This window comes from Rhinopithecus roxellana, chromosome 2 (assembly GCF_007565055.1).
Source record: "Rhinopithecus roxellana isolate Shanxi Qingling chromosome 2, ASM756505v1, whole genome shotgun sequence".
NCBI lineage: Eukaryota > Metazoa > Chordata > Mammalia > Primates > Cercopithecidae > Rhinopithecus > Rhinopithecus roxellana.
In genome coordinates this window covers 65,461,270-65,477,827 of record NC_044550.1, presented here as the reverse complement: position 1 = coordinate 65,477,827, position 16,558 = coordinate 65,461,270, and the positions used below count along the sequence as shown (strand labels likewise).

Below are 16,558 nucleotides of genomic sequence, written 5' to 3'. Positions count from 1 at the left end.
GAGGCAAGGGCTGAAAGATCTTCCAACAATGGTCTAATCAGCTCTCTGAGCTCTTCACTTGTGTATTCAATGACCTACTTGACACATTTACTAGAAAAAAACCAATAAGCATCTCAAATGTAACCTGTCCAAAATGGAAACTACTTCTTATCTATCTCTTCCCAAATTCCCTCCTTCCTCGTAAATAAGCATTGCCATCTACCTAGCATATCAGTGTTGATTACAGTATTTTGTTTATTTAAGCATTTAATTTTTTAATAGTTACAACATAAATTGCTTCATCTGTAAATTATTTAGTAAACTTTTACTTACACAGAAATTGCATTTTGCAAATATATTTCTAAATTATATTTTGTAAGGATGAGTAGGATTTTCTATCACATAAGCATGAATTATATAAGTGAACTAAAAACATATGAGACTGTTAACTAAGCACTTCCCAGTGATGCTTTCAGAGATTCCTCATTCTTCTATGTGTACTTTAAAGTTAGTGGAAGATAGTAATTACACCTTGAACCTGAATCCCTATAATAAGCCAGAAATTATAGAGAAATTGGGTACAGTTTTATTTCAATTATTTGGTGCAAAATACTCTTTAAAATGTCATACCAAAATGAAATTTCCTCTATCTCTGTGTTTTCCAGGAGATTACACTTGAATCCTCTCTGATAGGTATGAATGTTTCTGTTCTTTTTTTTTTTTCTTTATACTTTAAGTTCTAGGGTACATGTGCACAATGTGCAGGTTTGTTACATATGTATACGTGTGCCATGTTGGTGTGCTGCACCCATTAACTCGTCATTTACATTAGGTATATCTCCTAATGCTATCCCTCCCCTCTTCCCGCTCCCCACAACAGGCCCCGGTGTGTGATGTTCCCCTTGAATGTTTCTGTTCTTAAAGATTTCCAGGGAAGAGATTATATAGTCTTACTGAGCATGTGTTTCAACTGTAATACCACTGTGAAACTTTCTGGAAAGTCTTATTTAATGTTTATCCTAAATTACTCGTGATACAGGGAACTCTCAATTATTTTCTCTAATGAAGGGAAAATGTCTTGTAGATAACAAAGAGTCGAATCATCCTCCTGGGTGTTTCCTTTATCCCTGCAGTGAAACATCCTGACAGAGAAATAAGAAGTTACAAAGTACTGACAGGAAGGCTCTAGGAAAGTCTCAGGGGATAGAGTTGGTGAAATCACTTTTCTCTTCACCCTTTAATACCTTCTAAAATTTCATTTGGAAGAAAACTGTAAGGTTGAAAGAAATGCTTGAATGAAAAATAAGCTTCTCTTAGCCACTTCAGTTTCTTTGGAGAAAGAAGAATATAAATAAGTCTAAATAAACACCAGTAGTCTTTATCTAAAATATGGTTTTTCTGATAAATTCCTCAGTAAATCTTGAACAAACAAGGATTAAAATGTTCTAACTGCTATATTTTCTATAATTTAGAAAATTAGAACTTTTCTAATTTTAGAAAATTGGAAATTTAGCCATAAATCAGCAAATATGGTAATGGCCACATAACATTTTGGTCAACGATGGACCACATATATAACAGTGGTCTCGTAAGATTATAAAGGAGATGAAAAATTCCTGTTGCATAGTGACATCATAGCTGTCATAGTGTCTTCATGCAATGCATTACTCAGGGGTTTATGGCGATGCTAAACAAAACGACTGCACTGCCAGCTTATAAAAGTATAGCATATGCAATTATGTATAGTACATGATACTTGATCATCAACAGCTGTTACTGGTCTATGTGTTTACTCTACTGTACTTTTTATTATCTAAGAGCATACTCCTACAGGTTTTTTTTAAGTTAACTGTAAAACAGCCTTAGGCAAGTCCTTCAAGAGATGTATTCCAGAGGGAGGCGTTGCTATCAAAGGATATGATGGCGCCATGTGTGTTATTACTCCTGAAGACCTTCCAGTGGGACAAGATGTACAGGTGGAAGACACTGATACTGATAATCCTGACCCTGTGCAGGCATCATCTAATGTGTATGTTGGTGTCTTTGTTTTTAACAAAAAACTCAAAAGAATAAGGATATAGAGAAAAAATATTTTTGCACAGCTGTACTTTTGTGTTTAGAGTTAAAAGTTAAAAAATTAAAAATTTTATAAAGTAAAAAGTTACAGTAGGCTAAGATTAATTTAGTGTTGAAGAAAAAATATGTTTTTATAAATTTAGTGTAGCCTCAGTATACAGTGTTTGTAAAGTCTACAGTAGTGTAAAATAATGTCCTAGGCCTTCCCATTCACTCTGCACTCACTCACTGACTCACCCATAGCAACTTCCAGTCGTGCAAGCTCCATCTATGGTAAATACCCATACAAATGTACCATTTTTTATCTTTTATACAATATTTTACTGTACATTTTCTATGTGTAGATACACAAATACTTACACTGTTAAAATTGTTTACAGTCTTCAGTACAGTAACATGCTGTACAGGTTTGGACCCTAGGAGCAGTAGGCTATACTATTAATATTTTACCTAGGTTTGTAGTAGACTTTACCATCTAGGTTTGTGTTGTACACTCTGTGATGTTCATACAACAATAAAATTAATGATAAATTTCTCAGAATGTATTCCCATTATTAAGTGATACATGACTCCATTTGGATATGTAAAGCAGTATGGTAGATATTGTGGAAACTAAAAATAATCCTTCTTTTAAAAGTTTCTGCTGTGTACGGTGGCTCACAACTGTAATCCCAGCACTTTGGGAAGCTGAGGTAGGAGGCTGTCTTGAGCCCATGAGTTTGAGACCAACCAGGACAACATAATGAAACATCATCTCTATAAAACATAAGATTAGCCAGGCATGGTGGTGCATGCCTGTAGTCCCAGCTGCTTGGGAGGCTGAGGTGGGAGGATCACTTGAGCCCAGAAGGTCAAGGCTGCAGTAAACCATTATTATACCGCTGCACTCCAGCCTGGGCAATAGAGTGAGACCCCATCTCAAAACAACCAAAAAAGTTCCTATTCCATTTAGGAGAATGTATGTATGTATGTGTGTGTACATATATGTATATATATATACATATATGTAAAGCACTAGCATTATAATACAGGATTGATAAATCTCTCATACATAAAATAAGTATTTAATATCATAAAGATTTGATGTGTAAAGAAAACTGTCTGGATTAAAATGAATGGAAAGGAGACCTGAAAAGAAGGGAGACAAGGGTGCAGTCTTAAAGAATGGGAAGAATTGTAATGGGAAATCTGGAAAACACAATCTAAAAAATGACATAAACCTGATCCTGAGGTAATACATATGCAGTTTGTTTTCGAAACAGTGAGAGCCCAACTGAAGTGTGGAAGGTTCCTATTGGGGATAAGGTTGGAGATAAGTTACACAAAATTTTGGAGGATCTTATGAAATTCTCAGGAATTTGGACTATTTTGTCCAATAGCTGAGAGCCATTGAAGAGTATAGCTCAAGGAAGCAAATTATTAAAGTGGTGTTTTGGAAAGAGAAACATGCTAGAGATACATGGTTTAGAGAGGGAAACCCACTGTATTGGTTGAGTGCATTCATATGCCCTGTGGTAGAGTACTTTACATATATGGTTTCACTTGGTACTGAGAAACCCAAGCAGCTTGTTATTACAATAAATCTAAGAATTAAGTTCTAAGAACTTGAATTGGGATGGTAACACTGGGTAGAAATGAAAAATAGATGCAAGAGACCTATCAAAGAGAGAGTCTCTTTCGGGGTAAATGAGACGTTGCATTTAAGACAAAGTGAGAAGCTGGGCGCAGTGGCTCGTGCCTGTAATCCCAGCACTTTCGGAGGCCGAGGTGGGTGGATCATCTGAGGTCAGGGGTTTGATACCAGCCTGGCCAACATGGTGATACCCTATCTCTACTAAAAATACAAAAATTAGTTGGGCCTGGTGGTGGGTGCCTGTAATCTCAGCTACTGGTGAGGCTGGGGGAGGAGAATTACTTGAACCGGGGGAGGTGGAGGTTGCAGTGAGCTGAGATCATGCCACTGCACTCCAGCCTGGGAGACAGAGCGAGACTGTCTCACAAAAAAAAGAAGGACAAAGTGAGAAATAGGAGTTGTCTTTAAACTTTTTAACCTAGACACCTAGGGCAGAGATGTCAGTATAAAAACTGAGCAGCAGGATGAGAAGTAGATTTGTGAGACAATGCAAAAAGCTTGATATTGGGCTTGTTAAGTTTGAGTTTAAGACTGGACTTTTAGGGAAGAAGTCTGAAGTAAAAATTTAATTGTTAGGTTTCCAAGTATATAAATTTTCATATTCCTAGAAGGCCTAATACACATACACACACACATATACTCTCTGCGTGCGTGTGTGTGTGTGTGTGTGTGTGTGTGTGTTATTCAACGAACTTTCATTATTTACCTTCCATGTTGCAGTATAGGGCAGTGGTTAAGAGCACAGACTTTGGAATCAAAGGGCCAAGTTGTTTTTAATCTTGACTCTACAGCTGACAAGCAGCCAGATGCGTTGGCTCACGCCTGTAATCCTAACACTTCAGGAGGCCAAGGCGGAAGGACTGCTTGAGCCCAGGAGTTCTAGATCAACCTGGGCAATAATATGGCAAAACCCTGTCTCTACAAAAAATACAAAAAAACTAGCCGGGCATGATGGCATGCACCTGTAGGCTCAGCTACTTAGGAGGCTGAGGCAAGAGGACCACCTGAGCCTGGGAGGTGGAGGCTGCAGTGAGCCGTGATTATGCCACTACACTGTGGCCTGGGTGACAGAGTGAGACCCTGTCTCAAAAAACAAACAAAAAAACCTGACAAGCTATGTGACCCTAGGCATGTTACTTATTTTTTAAATTTCTGTCTTTTAATTTTCTCATATGTAAAAATGGGGATTTCAGGGCTGGGTGTGGTGGCTCACTCCTGTAATCTCAACACTTTGGGAGGCCGAGGAGGGCAGATCACGAGGTCAGGAGATCGAGACCATCCTGGCTAATACGGTGAAACCTCATCTCTACTAAAAATACAAAAATTAGCCGGGCGTGGTGGCGGGCACCTGTATTCCCAGCTACTTGGGAGGCTGAGGCAGGAGAATGGCATGAGCCTGGGAGGCAGAGCTTGCAGTGAGCCGAGATTGCACCACTGAACTCCAGCCTGGGCGACAGAGCAAGACTCCATCTCAAAAAAAAGGGGGGGGGGATTTCATATATTAGTCATGCAAACTAAATATTAAATTAATTTATGAAAGCACCTACAACAGTGTCTGGCACATTGTAAGCAAATACTGTGGAAATGTTTGCTCTTATTATCATCATCACATCATTTTCACTATTATTTGCCAAGCTTTGTTGAGTACAAAGATGAGTAACAAAGTTGCTCACCATCCAATGGGGGAGACAGAGCTTGACATATAAAGAGATAAATATTTACGTGGATTAAGGGTAACTTAAAGTATATTTTCATTTAATGATTTGTGTCTTTGTGATCTTAAATATTGTGGAAAATTATTACTATCCATCATTCAGATTATCTTGAGTAAGAACTGAAGAATAGTTTAGGCATGAAATTATACAAGTAGGTGTTTTCCTGAAAAGGTTTTGTGTAAACTGAATGTTGGCTAACTTTATAAATGTGATCATTGTTTTGTCTTAATCTCAGTTATACTCACAATTTGTTTTTCATCAGCACTAATATATATAACTTTTACCTTTAATTACATTTGACCTAGAAGACTGGCCACTAGTCATTTTGTTTATCATTCTTTAGTTGGTTTTTTTTTTTTATGTTGTTGGGGGGATGGTTGGGCAATAATTTTAAGCTGCACAAGATACTTTAAAGTAAGCATAATAATTTGTTATATTTTGTTATTATCACTCAAAGCTAAAACAATATATTTGGCTTCGTCTGTCATGGAATTGATGATAGATACTCAAACTCCTCATAGTCAGTGAACCTGTATTTATGAAATCACTGAGTTAGAATAACCAATCTCCCTCGTAGTCTGTCAGTTCTATGATGACAACAACTATGTTTGCCACCACATACCTTGCACCTGGCCTGTAACGAATGTTCAGTAACTATTTATATAATTGAATAGTGGATGGCATTGCTTTTTGTTTTATATACTTATAACAGATTACTTGCTATTTTTAACAACTATTCACTCATCAATAGGACACTTGAGAGGCTTACCAAATTTTTAGGCTGTTTGCTGGCTCCTTTGAAAAAAAATCAAAGCTGAAGTTATTTTGGAAGAGCTAATCTGTTGATTGATTTCACAAGCACAAATAAGGTCAAAGGATAAAAGCCAATACTGAATCAAGAATTTCACCTGAGCCAAATCCAAATTAATTCTCTACTTGGAAATAATGATAAAGAAATCATCCATAACCATCCATAACCCTAAAAGTTCACACACAGTGTGATGTGAAGAAAAGCTTTGAATGTCATTGATTCATTATATGTAACACTCACAAATTTATCTGATCTTTGTTCAGATTAAGTTATTTTTAATGCTACATTGTATGTACCCTTAACCTGAAACTCTTGAAGTGACTTTTGACTAAAAGCAATATAATACTTATATGTTGAACAACAACAAAGAAGACAGTTCTGTGCATAAGATAATTTTAGCTAATGAAGCATAAATGATATGAATGAGTAAAATACAGTACATTTACAACCAAAACATAAATAAGAATTCTAACTGTACTGCACTGAAGTGATACTGGAGTAATTAATGTTGCCTTAAATTTCTAAGAGTTGAACTCCTCTAAAAAGCACTGTATATGAATCTTACAAATGCATACTAAGGCTGGGCATGGTGGCTCATGCCTGTAATCCCAGCACTTTGGGAGGCCAAGGAGGGCAGGTTGCTTGAGCTCAGGAGTTTGAGACCAACCTGGGCAACATGGTGAAAACCCATCTCTACTAAAATACAAAAAATTAGGCAGGCGTGGTGGTGCACACCTGTAGTCCCAGCTACTCGGGAGGCTGAAGCACGAGAATCACTTGAGCCTGGGAGGCAGAGGTTGCAGTGAGCCAAGGTCATGCCACTGCACTTCAGTTTGGGCTACAGAGTGAGACTCCGTCTCATTAAAAAAAAAAAAAAAAAAAAAAAAAACACACATACTATAGCTAAGAAGCACAGTAGCTTATGAGATTTTGTAGTAATAAATACTGTATCTTTTTGATATGAGTATGCCTTTATTTTAGTGTCTAATAGTATCTCAAAATAATATTGAAGATACTTTTGTACTTTTAAAATATGTGTTTTTATTTTGCTTTTTTTAGTTTGGCAAAATATACATAACAAAATTTACCATTTTAATTGTGATAAAATTTTTTAAGTTATGATAAAATACACATAAAACTTACCACCTTAACTATTTTTAAGTGTACAATTCAATAGTGTTACATATATACACATTGTTGTGCAACTAATCTCTAGAATATATGTGTATTTTATTAAAAAGAAATAAATGAGTCCTTTGAGATATGGTCTATTAGTAAGTGACTTTATTTTGCACATGAAGATGATATTTTTGTTCAAATCATGAACATGTATCTTGCTAATAAAGATTCTTTTTTCTATTTGGAACAATTATATTAATGGATTTTTTGGTGCTGTCTTTTGATTAATAGGAGTGAGCTGAGTCGACAGAAACTTCATACCCAAGAGCTGCTTTCTCAGCTGGAAATGGCAAATGAAAAGGTAGTTGAGGTAAGATAATGACTCCCCTGGGAAGTGCTTTCTGCTGCAGCTTGATACACATGTTATAGAATTTTACCTGAGCCAAATCCAAATTATTTCTCTACTTGGAAATAACAATACAGAAATCATCCATAACCCTAAAAGCCGACACGCAATATAATGTGAATAAAAGCTTTGAAGTCAGTGATTCATCATATGTAAATAATAAAAGGTAGAGCTCTTATTTCTGTTTTACCAATAGAACTTTTGTAGTATTTCAGAGAATGTATTAGGATCCCCTTTATTCTTATGCATCTCTAAAATTATTTTTTAACCCAGTCATCTTTTTTCCATTTTAATCCATCCCAAAAGACACATCACACAAAAAATACTTTTGCCTACTGTAGTATATTAAAATATATTTAGATTTATGCCTTAGAACTAAATATAGCAAGAGTTCAAGTTTTTTTCCTTGAGGTGTTCAAAAAGTAAATAATTTTTTGGATTATGATTGGGGCTTTTTAGATCTCTTCATTTGATGTTCATCTTCATTTGATGTTCTAACTTCAAATGTTTGTTGGAATTTCCCTGAGTATATGGTCTACTCCATCTTTGTGGTCTACTATAGGAACTATAGTGAAATCATTACTCCTAAGCATCATGGCATTATGAATTGATATGAGCCATTTAGAAATTATTTAAGGAATAGCCATTAAAATAATCTTTCAGGTAGCTCCCACTTCCAGATGTCTATTCTGATGAAGTAATTTACAATACAGAAAAATTTAAAAGAAGATATTCAGTACAGTAAGTTTCTGATTCTTCATAGAAAATGTGTTTTTCTAACTCTTCCTGATTAGGCTTGTATTATTATCTCATTCAGATAAGTGCCAGAAAAACTGTTTAACAATTCTAGTTGTACAAAAATATTTTTTCAGATGTACTATAACCAGGCTAGTAAGTATGGAGATAGCTAATCCGTTTTTTAATTGATAAATTATTTGGACTTGTCTGCATGACAGTATGTTGTGACAGCTTTGTATTCATGATGCCTGTATAGTTCTTGCCATAACAAAGTATTAGAAACTGGGTGCCTTAAACAACAGAAAATAATTGTCTCTTAGTTCCAGAGGCTAGAAGTCCAAAATTGAGGTGTTGACATTGTTGGTTCCTTCTGAGAACTGTGAGGTAGAATCTGTTTCATGCCTTTCTCCCAGCTTCTGGTAGCCTCAGACATTCCTTGACATGTAGATTGTGTTCTCTCTGTGTTCAACTTGTCTTTCCTTTGTACGTGTATGTCTCTGTGTCCAAATTTCCCCTTTTATGAAGACATCAGTCATATGGATTATGGTCCACCCTAGTGATCTCATCTCAACTTGATCATCTGCAAGGACTCTATTTCCAAACAAGGTCATATTCACAGGTACTGGGGGTTAGGACACAATTCAACCCATGACAGTACCTAATAGTTGTGTTGACCCTAATAGACGCTGGAGTATGCAGATGTCTCGGGGAACATACAGAAACAGTTCATCCCAACCCTGCTAAAGCTCTGGTTGTAAGGCCCGGCAGTCTGTGTTTTCACAGTCCAGGTGATTCTGAAGCAGTGATCTTCACAAATTGAAAGTCTTGTTCTTCTGAGCCATTTTGCTTTGAGATTTGTTAATTCACTTTCTTTGCTGGCATGTGGGAGAAAGAAAACCATTTATTAAGAATGTAAAGCCAAGTTTTATTTTAAAGTTCATAACTTGAAAAAATGTAAATTTTGAGATATTATTATTTGTATTTTATAAGTGGTAAAATGATGTCCAGATTTTTCATTGATTATTCCACAAAACATCTCCATGTCACATATGGATTTCTAACTTGTTTTCTATTTCCTCTTAATAGAATGAAAAGCTAATTCTAGAGCATCGAGAAAAAGCCAATAGACTTCAAAGGCGTCTGAGTCAGGCAGAAGAGAGAGCTGCTTCAGCTTCCCAGCAGGTAGGGAGCATCCTCTTATCCCTAGATAATAAACAGTTCAAAGATAAGATAGTTTTTTAGAAGTTCCCAGAGAACTTAATAGTTTATTTTTACTAGATTAACATATTTTAAAATTAATCCCTTTAATATGTGAGGTTGAAAAAGTAAACACTGGAAACAAAAATAAGCTCTGCGTGGTGGTTCACAACTGTAGCGCCAGCAATTTGGGAGGCCTAGGCAGGAGGATCACTTGAGGCCAGGAATTCAAGACCAGCCTGTGAAACATGGCAATACCTTTTCTGTACAAAAAATTTTAAAAATTAGCCAAGTATAGTGGTGCATACCTGTGGTTCCAACTACTCGGAAGGCTGAGGCAGGAGGATGGCTTGGGCCCAAGAAGTCGACGCTGCAGTGAGCCATGCTTCTACCACTGCACTCCAGCCTGGTGGACAGAGTGAGACCCTGTCTCAACCAAAAAAAAAAAAGAAAGAAAAGAAATATACTGTCTTAACTATCATAACCTCTAGCCACAGGCCACTATTTATATTTAAATTAATTTAAATTAAATAAAATTTAAAATTGAGATCCTCAGTCATACTAGTCAGATTTGAAGTGCTCAATAGCTGTATGTAGCTAGGGCTATCGCATTGGACAGTGTAGATATGGAACATTTCTGTCATAACAAAAAGTTCTGTTATACAACACTGCTCTAGAATTATATTCTGTCTAAAACTAGGCAGATATTCACTAACAGATTTGAAAGTAGATAATATTGCTTTGAAAGTAATATTTCAAATTCTCTGCCTTTGTTTTTATTTTACTTTTCAGTGGAAAAATAATTCCTTGGCTTACAGGTTAATTTACTTAATGCATATTTTCATATGACCAAAGAAATCTAAAATACAATATAAAAGTTGTCCAGTGGGAAATAGAGTAGAAAATGCAGAATATCAATGAAATACTAAGGGATAATTTCTCTTAATACACACACATCATATAAAGGAAGTGCGCCCTTGATTATAAAGTAGGAGCAATAGTCCCTCTTATGAGGAACAAAATGAGACCAGTTCAGTGATTATAAAGATAGACTAGAAACAGACAGTTGAAATGGATGGATACATAGGGCAGGCAAGAAAGCAAAAACAAATCAAATTACTATATTATTAATTATATTTGCTTATAAATGTATTATTTCAATCAAAATTAATATTCTTAACTACTACGGCATTTTATACATAGTAAAGCCACTCTGCTTGCTGAATTCAGTTTATGTTCATGATATTTACAGATTTTTTAAAATCTACTTCTGTTATGAACATGGCATGCCACTTAAAGAAAATTTAGTAATGATTTATCCTTCTGTTCCTCTCCCTCTTGAAAGTAATTACAGCCTTGTCAAATAATTTTTATGTCTGATGAAGTTATAAATTAACTAATGGGTTAGCCAATTATTTAAGAACATATTTAGGTTATAAGGTAACAGAAGTTAGGTGCACTGGACAGTATCTGGAGAGTATGTGTTTTGGTGTTAGGCAAATCCCTTAGTGCCATTTAGTGCCATTAAGTAGTCATGTGACTTTGGGCAATTTCAACTCCTCTAAGCCTCAGTTTCCTCATGTTTAATATAGGATAATAACACCTCCCTCATATGGTTATTAAAGGATCAAAAGAATTAACACATGTAAAGCATTTCCCTTAGTGATAAGTAGATATTTAGAAGGATATGTAAGAAATTAAATTTCTATATCATAATCCTTAAAGCTTCTCATTTACCTTTTTTAAGGCAAGTGGCAAAGAAAATGTCTACATAAAATCAGCTACCTTGAGTTTTATAGTAAAAACGGTACAATTACAGGACATTAATTATATAACCAGTTAGCATCTAGATTAGTTTCCCCCCAAAAAAATTAAACCTAAACAGTCTAGTACTGATGTTTCTTCTGTTGTTTAAACTCTCCAATGGGAAAGACTCCACCATTCTTTTAAGTAACCTTTTTGAAATGTTTTGTCAGTAACCACTTCACGAATTGTTCTGTAACAAATCTTTCCCTAAGCTTTTATCCTTCCCTTCTGTTCCTATTTGAAGATGGAAGGTAATCATTTGGCACTTTCCCCTTACCCAAAAAGGAATTTCTTCCCTGGAGTTAATATTTGTTCTGTTTTATATGAGTCCAGGTGATCAACTTTGTTTGTAAGATGTACATTTTATTTTTTTAATTTTTATATTTGCCCTCTCTGAATCTTCTAATTTTCCTATAAAAACTAAAAAAGTGCTATTAGAAATAATGTCCTACTAAATGCATGATATTAACAAAATGAAGAAAATTTAAAAATTATTATCGTCTCTGATACATCACACTTACCATAGTGCAGTGCAGCATCATGTTACTGGTTCAGTACAAGCCCTGAATCATGCTGATTCACTTTGCTCTAAATGTGCTTTTCTGATTAACTTTCTCTACGTGTTATTCATCCATTCTAAGTGTATCACTCTAAATGGTTGAATGCCATACTGTGATCTTTCAACATATAAGTGTTTTAAATCAGTGTGGTGAAGCCTTTCAATGCAAGAACACGAAACCTAGAAGCAAAGAAAAGAAATAATAAATATGTTCACAGTTTCAAATTTCTGTATCAGAAAAAGTCATAAAGTCAGTGACAAACTGAGAAAAATATGTGTACCATATATGAGAAAAGGCTAATGCCCTAAATACATACGAAGGATGCCTAAGTTTTCAAAAAATGCTACAGTCCAGTAGACAAATATATAAAGGAAGTTTATGGAGAAAGAAGGACAGATGGCTTTTAAACATTTAAAAAGATGTTCACCCTCACCTATAAGACAAATACAAATTTAAACTGTAATCACATCATTTTTCACTTATCAGATCATGAAGTTTGGAAGTGCATTGTGCTGACACTCTCACCATTATTGATATAAGCACATGTTGGTACAGTCTCCAGAGCACAGTTTGGCAGTATCTTTCAAAAACTGTAAATGTATGTAACCTTTGACCCATACTTGCACCTGGAAACATTTTTGCCAGGAAGCAAACATGTAAAAATACTGATTGAAGCATTGTCTGTCATTTTAAAAGATTAAAAACCATACAAATACCCAACAATAGCAGACTAGTTAAATTATGGAGTATTCATACAGAGGAATAGTTTGCAGCTATTAAGAAGAATAAAGTATAATAGGCCTAATATAGAGCTATTTCTAAGGTAGATAATTTAGAAGAAAAGAAAACAAGATGAAAAGTGTTTATAATTCTTTCATCATTTTTTAAATAAAAGGAAAGAAGAAATACATATATTCTCATTTAAAATATTTCTGGAAGCATACTTTACTGGAAATACTGGTTGTATCTGGAGAGGGGTCTATGGAATGAAAGACAGCAATGGGAACGAGACTTCCTTTATGCTGTCTACCGTTTCGTACTGTTCGATCTTTTTTTTACCATGTGTATATATTATCAATTCCTACTAACATGTAAAGATTATTTTTCTATTAGACTTTCCTTGTTAAGATCTATCATCACTTTATTATCAGCCTTGCATTGTGTTGGCTCACATGAGTCTGTGTTTTAGAAACTTTCTCTTTTTCTTTTTTTTGAGACGGAGTCTCGCTCTGTCGCCCAGCCTGGAGTGCAGTGGCCGGATCTCAGCTCAGTGCAAGCTCCGCCTCCCAGGTTTACGCCATTCTCCTGCCTCAGCCTCCGGAGTAGCTGGGACCACAGACGCCTGCCACCTCGCCGGGCTAGTTTTTTGTATTTTTTTAGTAGAGACGGGGTTTCACCGTGTTAGCCAGGATGGTCTCGATCTCCTGACCTCGTGATCCGCCCGTCTCGGCCTCCCAAAGTGCTGGGATTACAGGCTTGAGCCACCGCGCCCGGCCTTAGACACTTTCTTGATTAACTTTTATCTAGATGTTTTTCATCCATCTGGAATATGTTTTACAATTCTAAGCATATCAACCCTGAGCTATCGAATGTCTTATTTGACCTGCATTTCTCTAATGGAATAGACATTTTAAAGTTTTAAGAGTAAAATAGATATTAATTTAAAAATGATCACTGACTGGGCACAGAGGCTTACACCTATAATCCCAGTACTTTGAGACCAAGGTGGGTGGATTGCTTGAGCCCAGGAGTTCAAGGCTGGTCTGGTCAATGTAGTGAGACCCTGTCTCTGAAAAAAATTAAAATTAACCAGGCATAATGACTACTGAAGAGACTGAAGCAGAAGGATCACTTGACCCTGGGAGGTCAAGGCTACAGTGAGCTGTGATTGTACCACTGTACTCCAGCCTGGGCAACAGAGCAAGACTGCCTCAAAAAGAAAAAGATCATTTACAAAACCCTTTCCAATAAGACCGTTTTCAGTACTTAGAGGTTGTGATGCATTCTACTTTGTATTAATCTAAGGTTTTCCACAGAAAAAGTAACTACTTACCGATTATTTATTTTAATTGCAGCTCAGTGTGATTACAGTGCAGAGAAGAAAAGCAGCCTCCCTGATGAATCTGGAAAATATTTAAAAATATTCATAGTTCATTCACAGAAGTTTAGAGTTGGGAAAGCAGTTGGACTAGAAGTGTATTGAAATGGTAAAGCCTGCAGAGTATAATAGTTAAGGCTTGTGTTATTTTGCATAAGCATTGTTATTCTGTTTTGAGGGTTATTGGAAAACAGAGCAGTGACCACTTCCTGTAAGTAAAGAAAATATAATCCTATATTGAGCCTCAGTGGAGAATAAACCAGCCGAGAAGAACTCATTGCCTTCATCAACGTGTCTGTTTTTTAATTCCTCCTTTTTCCCTTGAAAGGCTATAATAATTTTCAAACTATGCAAATTTCTCTTTCATAAGAAAGAGTTTTTAAGAAAATTCTAGAATTTAATATTTCAGTTTCCAAGATTTGAAAATTTTACATCTAATTGTTACTTCTAACTCATTTTTAAAGTTCCTAAGTATCCATTTTATTATGAACTCATAAATGTAATAAATTGTGCACTTTCTAAAACAATGCTGTCATGTATTTTAATGTATGATTGTAGTGCTTCATTTTTAACTTACAGTTTTCAGTATTTATGAAACTTGATATTTAAGAATTTGGAAGAAGTTTTTTACATGTTACTTAAAGCAATACTAATCAAATGGAGATCTTAGGTGCTGAGACTGCATAACATTGAACTATTGAAGTCCTATTGATCTTCATAGATACATGTACCTATTCTCTGGTTTGAACTTAGTGCACCCTGGTTTCTGTTGGTTAAAGCAGAGAGGTTTGCATCTGGATAACCAATCAGGAGACTGCTGCAGTTGTCCAGAAAAGATAATGAGTTTGAGTTGAAGGTGACATGAAAACATTCATGTGTAGATATTCAACCATCAGTCAGAAATTTAGTACTGGTGCTAACAGTTAAGACAGTCATAGGAATCTTTTTTTATTATTATTATCGTATTTTAAGTTCTAGGGTAAATGTGCGGAAGGTGCAGGTTTGTTACGTAGGTATACATGTGCCATGGTGGATTGCTGCATCCATCAACCCGTTATCTACATTAGGTATTTCTCCTAATGCTGATCCTCCCCTACCCTTTCACCCCTCGGCAGGCCCCAGTGTGTGATGGGAGCCTTTTGTGTGGAGCTGAGAATTGAAGCTGTGGAAGTGGAAGAGCTACCCTTGGGGCCTTCCATGATGTGAATAGCAGTCTCTTCAGCCTCCTCCCACACTTTTCTTCCCCTCCATTTCTTGTGCTCTGACTTTGATGGCCTTCTTTACTTCCATCAATATATAATCCTCCCTCCCAATACAGAGTCTCTGCAGGTACCTTTTTTTTTTTTGAGACAGAGTCTTGCTCAATCACCCAGGCTGGAATACAGAGGCATGATCTCAGCTCACTGCAACCTCCGCCTCCCAGGTTCAAGCCATTCTCCTGCCTCAGCCTCCCAAGTAGCTGGGATTACAGGCACCCACCACCACACCCACTAATTTTTCTGTTTTTAATAGAGACGGGGTTTCACCGTCTTGGCAAGGCTGGTCTCGAACTCCTGACCTCAGGTGATCTGCCTGCCTTGGCCTCCCAAAGTGCTGGGATTTCAGGCCTCAGCCACCGTGTCTGGCATCTGCATGTACTTTTTTATTTATACACTTTTCAGATCTCTACTCAAATATCAGTTCCTCAGAGGCCTTCCCTAGCCTCAAAAAGATCCCCTTGTTATATTGCTCATAACAGTGCACTGTAGTTTTCCTTCAAAGCACTTATCAATGTTTGTAATTAACTCTTTTTGGAATATTTTCTTTCATATCATCTTCTCCCCAACGGAGTACAAGCTCTCTAAGAGTAAGACCACATGTATTCTCATTCATTTTATCCCTAGCACCCAATATAGTCCCTGGCACATGGAGGGTATTCAATAACTGCTTTTTCAACAACTGAGTTTTTAAGAACAGGACCTGAAGGAATGTCTTTATTTGTTGAACGAGCTCACGAAGATGAGTCATTATAGGAGACTAAATAGGAGCAATGAGAGGGTGATAACAAAGAGACTCCAACATGATAAACCACTCAAGGAAAGCACATGGTTGCTAGTATCAAATGCAATGATGAGACCAAATCATACCCATATGGCAGTTAAATGGTAATAAGATTGGAGGCACATAGCTTATTTTCATTTCTTAAAGAATTTTTCATTTGATTCTTTAAATTCCTTCCCAGGTCATTCACAGACTAATTTCCATGTTGTAAGAGTTATGTTCATATTCATATTTATAGAACATAGAATATATTTTTAGAAAATTTTAGGGATGTTAGAATTTTGTGTCTGACAAAAGTTTGAGACTAGAAGAAAGCGCTTCAGAAACTAACACTCTAGCAAATGGAATGTAAGTATTATATTATTATACGTTTTCAAAAA

At 36.1% G+C, this 16,558-nt stretch overlaps 1 protein-coding gene across 8 annotated transcripts in view; it reads left to right on the top strand.

Annotated features, from left to right (window-relative positions):
• SCLT1 (sodium channel and clathrin linker 1) overlaps positions 1 to 16,558 on the top strand; it is a 231,338-nt gene that overhangs the window by 195,228 nt on the left and 19,552 nt on the right. For 5 of the 8 annotated variants that reach the window (XM_030916898.1, XM_030916893.1, XM_030916890.1 and 2 more), the window contains 2 exons: positions 7,625 to 7,703; positions 9,564 to 9,659. In XM_030916898.1, the coding sequence (XP_030772758.1) occupies positions 7,625 to 7,703; positions 9,564 to 9,659 (175 nt within the window). Of the gene's footprint in view, positions 1 to 644; positions 673 to 7,624; positions 7,704 to 9,563; positions 9,660 to 14,115; positions 14,663 to 16,558 lie in introns of those variants that run through there. The other 3 variants (XM_010378514.2, XM_010378516.2, XR_004053269.1) reach the window with 2 other exon arrangements.